General features: G+C 35.1%; 1 protein-coding gene across 1 annotated transcript in view; it reads right to left on the reverse strand.

The window, feature by feature from the left end:
• Positions 1-5,486, reverse strand: part of LOC114462871 (multiple PDZ domain protein-like) — a 66,065-nt gene extending 60,579 nt beyond the window's left edge. The window contains exons 1-3 of the mRNA XM_028445957.1: positions 5,288-5,486; positions 4,513-4,609; positions 2,573-2,739 (exon numbers count right to left, since the gene is read on the reverse strand). Of these exons, the coding sequence (XP_028301758.1) occupies positions 2,573-2,739; positions 4,513-4,525 (180 nt within the window). The 5' untranslated portion in view covers positions 4,526-4,609; positions 5,288-5,486. The remainder of the gene's footprint in view (positions 1-2,572; positions 2,740-4,512; positions 4,610-5,287) is intronic.
• Between the last annotated feature and the right edge of the window lie 514 nt (positions 5,487-6,000).

The following is a 6,000-nucleotide window of genomic DNA, read 5'->3' on the forward strand; positions in this document are numbered from 1 at the left end:
AAGACACAACAAAGTAGGGAATGTTAGATAAGTTGGAGAGGCATTTTCAGTGGGAGATTGGTGAAGTAAATGCAAAAAAAATGGAACTGATACAGAGGAAGACAGCTCAACATTCATTTTAGAATGTCGATATGAAGAACAAAAAGATAAAAGGCTAAGAGAGAAAGCGAGGGAAATAGCAAAGGTAAAAGAATTGCAAAAGGGAGCATTGTAAGACAATGAAGAAAGATGTTGAAGTGAGGAGGCAGTGGTAATGCGTGTAAGGCAAAAGGAAAAAAGCAAAACAGAAAGATAAGTTTGAAGTGGAGCGGAGGAAGGGGAAAGTGTATGAGAGCACGAACACAGGGAGCTGAAGATAAAAGTTTCTTTTCAATACCACAAAACCACAACACTGATCCCTTTCGTATGCTAAGTTTGCGCTTTCCGTTAGTGAAAGGAAATCTCAGTGAAAGCTTGTTTCAGATTTGTATATGGTATTCAAACAATTTTGACACCTGTTGGAAAATAGACAACATGAAGCGCAACTCCCGAAAACTTCCCTGTTTTTATTTCTAAAACATTTTTATGAGTTCTGCAGACACTCGTACTCATTGTTCTATAGGCTGCAGAGAGACAGACATGGAGGTGAACTGTTCTACAATGCTATTCTCTGATAAGGGTTACATGTTTACAAAGCAGTGGATAGTTGGTCTTTCTATTGATTACAGTGACAACTTTTGCCATGAAAAACAGTATTTATTTTTAGAGCTGTATTGATTAATCGATGTGGGCGATTTTAGCTATGATCAATTAATCAACATTGGTCGATACTAGCCTGGCTGATTAATCAATATGTAACTGATGTATCAACTATTTTGCTGCTTGAAAATTAAAACACTGGGATAAGTCTGTCATTGTTTACAGTTACATTTTGCTTGTTTTCATGTGTCCATGTTTACTGTTTGAAATTTGAACATTATTTTTTTTCTTTTCACCTTGTACTCCTGTAATATAGTTTCTACAAATGTGTCTTTTCTTATTTTATCAGTTTCCAGTCATTATGTTGACAGTGTAACTAAATAAATCTGCTTGTTTTAATTTATTCGTGTTTTGCTTCTTTGTCTTGAATCATATTTTGGGTATTATAAGAATTTGTGTTCATTTACAGTTTATATCCTGTGTATATCAGTGTTATAATTTCATATATTCATCGATATACTACCTATCAACTGATGTATCGGTTATTGGAAGATACTTGGATATCGGCTTTTTAAGAACCATGGAACTCTGTCACTGTTTTTGATTTCAACCATGTATACCATACATTTTTCTAAAAGAGTTAGATTATTTATATTTACTCATCAATAAGAATTATTACATAATTAATTACGTATTGTGTCCTGAATCTTGATATGTAATGTTATGTATGAATACAGGTAGAGTTTTTTTTTTTTTTTAAATCAAATATTAGTTTACTCTTCTTTTTGTATTTCTATGTTGTGTGTATTTCGGTAAGGCTGAACGATTAATTTCATTTGCGATATTATCGCAATATTTTTTTTTTATCATAGATTTTCTAATCGCAAAGGCTGCGATTTATTTATTTAATTTTGTTCTTGTCCTGTCTTGTACTGTCCTGTTAAGTTCAGAGTGTTTAAGAAGTACAGTCCACATGTTTACATGTTTCATGAAACGTGAAGTTGGTTAGATATGTTGAAGAGGTAAAGCCACAGATTTGTTCGCTTTATTGTTGTAATGTGTGCTTTAAAATGTATATTTCATATTTATTTAAAGTTTAATCTGAAATTGTTTATTAGGAAACAAATTGATTCATTGAAAAATACATAATAAGAGCTCCTTGAAAAAACAATCGCATATTAAATCGCAATCGCAATATTGAGGAAAAAAAAAATCGCAATTTGATTACTTTCCAAAATCGTTCAGCCCTATATTTTTGGTTAATGTTGTTTTGTATTATGTATGCTTTGATTATTGTGCTTTATTTTGGTTGTATTTTCTTTTCTGTATGAATGTTATTTGTACATCTTATCTAATCTGTTTGTTGTACTTCACAACTGTCATGCATGTATAGTCTGTGATTTTGCATTATAGCTAATGTGGATCTAAAGAAAACAAACAAACCCCATTATCAGTATCTGCATCAGCCCTAAAAATCATATATTTGGTCAGGTCTACTTTTTATATTCTTATATTCTTTACCATGATAACGCCTCAGGTTGAACTATATGTTCACACAGAAGCAGGGGATACACAGTTGTGTGTGAGTATTACTGTATTAAATATTTAGTGGTGACTATAGAAACCAACACACTGACCTCACACACGCACACTTTACTTCAAAGTTGACTTTCATTCTGCAAACCCTTCAGCGTGACATTTTGCTATCACCTCAGCTCTCAGCAACTCTCCGTCTCTCTCTCTCCGTCTCTCTATTTCTTAGCGCTTTAATGGTAAGCTTAGGTAAGCTGATTACTCATCCAGTTCATTTCCTGCATTCAGTATTTTGAGAACAATTCCGACTCCTTCCCCACAATTCAATATGTACCAAACACCCACACGCTGGCGTAGCTACCTTGGATGGGGGCTTCTTCTGAGCTTGCTGTAAGCTGAGTATATGAAGGAACAGAGGGCTCCGGAGGACAGTCTTCAACAGGGAGAGTTTCTCCTGAGTGGGAGCTTCTCCTCTCTCCTTTAGTTTTCCTTGCAGCCGCTCAACAGCCTCCAAGGCACAATGTGTATCTGCAGAGAGATCGTGTTATTCAGAGAACAGAATTTCACTCAGTTGGAGCTGGTGCTAAGTTTCTACTGGGATCTTTGATCTGACTGGGCATAATTCAATTCAACTTTATTTGTATAGCGCAAATTACAACAAAGTCATCTCAATGCGCTTATCAAAATGTTAAATTCATAATAAGAAAGAAAAAACCCAACCCAATAAGTGACTGCTTAGTTCATGTTGAAGAGACTTTTACTTTGTAAAAACTGTTTTTTTTAAAAAAAAAAAACAACAAAAAGCATAAGAAAATAAATTATAGGTAAGGGGAAGGTGGGGTATAATCCTGAAAAAAAATATATTTAATCATTAATTAATTCTCATGTGTTTCTGTTTTTGTTACGAATCTTCTGCCACTTTGCAAATGAAAATTGGTTGTCCATGAAAGTACATTATTATTATTTTTTTTATTTAAATGTTTACTGCTCCTTTTATAAACATGTTATATATATTTTAATTGTAGGTTAAACATGACAAAACTTTCAACCAAAATGTTATTTCAACACAAAAAAAAAAAACATCAGATGGGCTAAATGTACAGCAGTGCAACATAAAAAAAAATGGTTCTCATAAAATTTAATTGCTTCCCATTTGTTTTGCTCTTGTTTAAGAGCAGTGTAGCAGCTATGCGGCACCAGCCAACAGTGCAGTAATTGTCTGTGGCAGGAGTTAAAACCCTGTGAACTCCTGACCACCAGGTTTTGACTACACACCAGACACCAGCACACGTGGCTGACTGCTGATGCGTTGCTGGAGCAGGTATCATGTCTGAAACCAGAGTTTTTTTTATCCTGGGTTTTGATCAAAAACCCCAGAGGTCTGTGTAGTCAGTCTCAGGGTTCAGCAGGGTTCCAGACATACACAGCAAAAATGAGTTACAAAAAATACATTTCCATGATAAACTAGTTTAATAAATACGGAAAAGGATTAGAGCCAATTTTGATGGAGAAAATAGTCGAGATTAAAATTGAAATTTTCGAGAATAAAGTTGAAATATGACGATGAGATTAAAGTTCAAAAGACGAGATTTAAGTCAAAATTTCTAAAAGAAACTCAAAATACAATATCATGATAAAAGTCGAAGGAAGCAGACCATATACGCCAACAGTCTCCATCAAAACTGGCCCTAATCTGTTTCCGTAGGTCCTCAATAGCCACAGACGGGACTGACACTAGTAGCAGATGTTGGTACCGGAACCAAAACGTCAGTTTTCAGAGTCCTTAAAGAGATTACAACGCTGTGTTTATGAGCTAAAAGAGAAATAATCTCTTTGTTAATAAACCTAACTTTATAGTATAGTTTAACGCATTCATCGATACATAGTATTTTGTAGACGGCTACGATCTGCGGTTTGTTGTTATAAGGTGAATTGGCCCCTGTCAGTTTTTGTATATTTGACTTCATTAGTCAACCTTTGACTTTTATCACCAAATTGTATTTTGAGTTCATTTTTACTTCACATTTTCACATTCACATTTTGACTTTTGTTCTTGAAATTATTTTCTCCATTAAAATTGGTCCTGATCCGCTTCCGTAATTAAAAGATACACACGATAACAGTACTAGATTTCGATTTTAAATATTGATTTGAAAAAATAATTGACTTTTAAAAAAGGGTTTTGAAGCAATAAATAATAAATATACAACTGTTTCGAAGAAATCACATTTTATTATTCCATTTATGAAGGCTTCGGTGAATGTCTCAAGCTTTGACTTGTAACAACACTGACTGACTTACCCATTATATTCATCCTTATAGACTGGCTGATTGTTTGGAAATGGTCTTTGTGAGTATTTTGTGTCTTAGTTAAGAATCATTCTTGGCCGCTTGGAATCTGAAACACAAACGATGACAAGTTTAAACAAATCAAAATACAGTTGCACATTTGAAACATGTTGAGTAAATGTAATTTTAATGGCATTTCAAGTGATCTTTGTTAAGTAGCCTAACTGGTTGATTTTACATCTGCTGTGCCAACTGTATCACTTCACCCCCCGGTTTGTCCTCCGGGGTCGGAGCCATGCTTGTTTGCAAGCGCCTTGCTTGTCACCTAATGCTCTTTAGCGGGATTTAAGTCTTCACCAAAAGGCTTTATCAGCCAGTGATGCTAATAGACTGTGACACATGGCCTCCCCAACCATTGCGACTCAAGATGACGCCCCTGGAGCGTCAAAGCATGATACATGATTTGATTTGAGAAAAAAAAAAAGCTGGCCTGGAAATGACAATTTGACATCCAATTAGAGCCATTGACAGACATGAGGAGTATTTATACACTACTGTGTGTCCTTCACAGCAGCTTAATGAAATCTAGAATACTTGCAGTTGTTTATATTAAAGCAATGCTGCCAAATATTAAACAGACATCACACGCATTAATGATTTACAGTAATTAAAAAGCCCATTAGCAATTCGTCAATTTTAAAGACAAGCTACTAATTTCTTTGAAAATGACCTAACGTGGTGTTATGGTGTGACGAGACAAACCAATCGTTAAAGCTCCATAGCTCACCTCCACCGCAGCGTCGGTGGATGATCAACAGGTCCTCAGAGCAGTGAGCTGCAGGCACCGCACAGACCACGTCCCCCTCCTGTCCGCAGGGCCACTGCTCCTTCACGAACGGGACAACTCATACCAGATATTGAAAACCAAACGAGTCAGGTTCATATTCACTGGGAGACACAGAGCTCTGTTGTCCAGCGCTGCGTCCACGGCTTGTGGAGCGATACGTGCAGTGCAGTGCGCATGTGTCACCCTGTGATCTCTGAGCTCAAAGGGCTCATCCCTAATAATAATCCCTAGATAGATAGATAGATAGATAGATAGATAGATAGATAGATAGATAGATAGATAGATAGATACTGTAGATAGATAGATAGATAGATAGATAGATAGATAGATAGATAGATAGATAGATAGATAGATAGATACTGTAGATAGATAGATAGATAGATAGATAGATAGATAGATACTGTAGATAGATATATGATAGATAGATAGATAGATAGATAGATAGATACTGTAGATAGATATATGATAGATAGATAGATAGATACTGTAGATAGATAGATAGATAGATAGATAGATAGATAGGTAGATAGATAGATAGATAGATAGATAGATAGATAGATAGATAGATAGATAGATAGATAGATAGATAGATAGATAGATAGATATATGATAGATAGATAGATAGATAGATAGATACTGTAGATAGATATATG

The sequence above is a fragment of the Gouania willdenowi genome, chromosome 1 (assembly GCF_900634775.1).
Source record: "Gouania willdenowi chromosome 1, fGouWil2.1, whole genome shotgun sequence".
In the NCBI taxonomy this organism is placed as follows: domain Eukaryota; kingdom Metazoa; phylum Chordata; class Actinopteri; order Blenniiformes; family Gobiesocidae; genus Gouania; species Gouania willdenowi.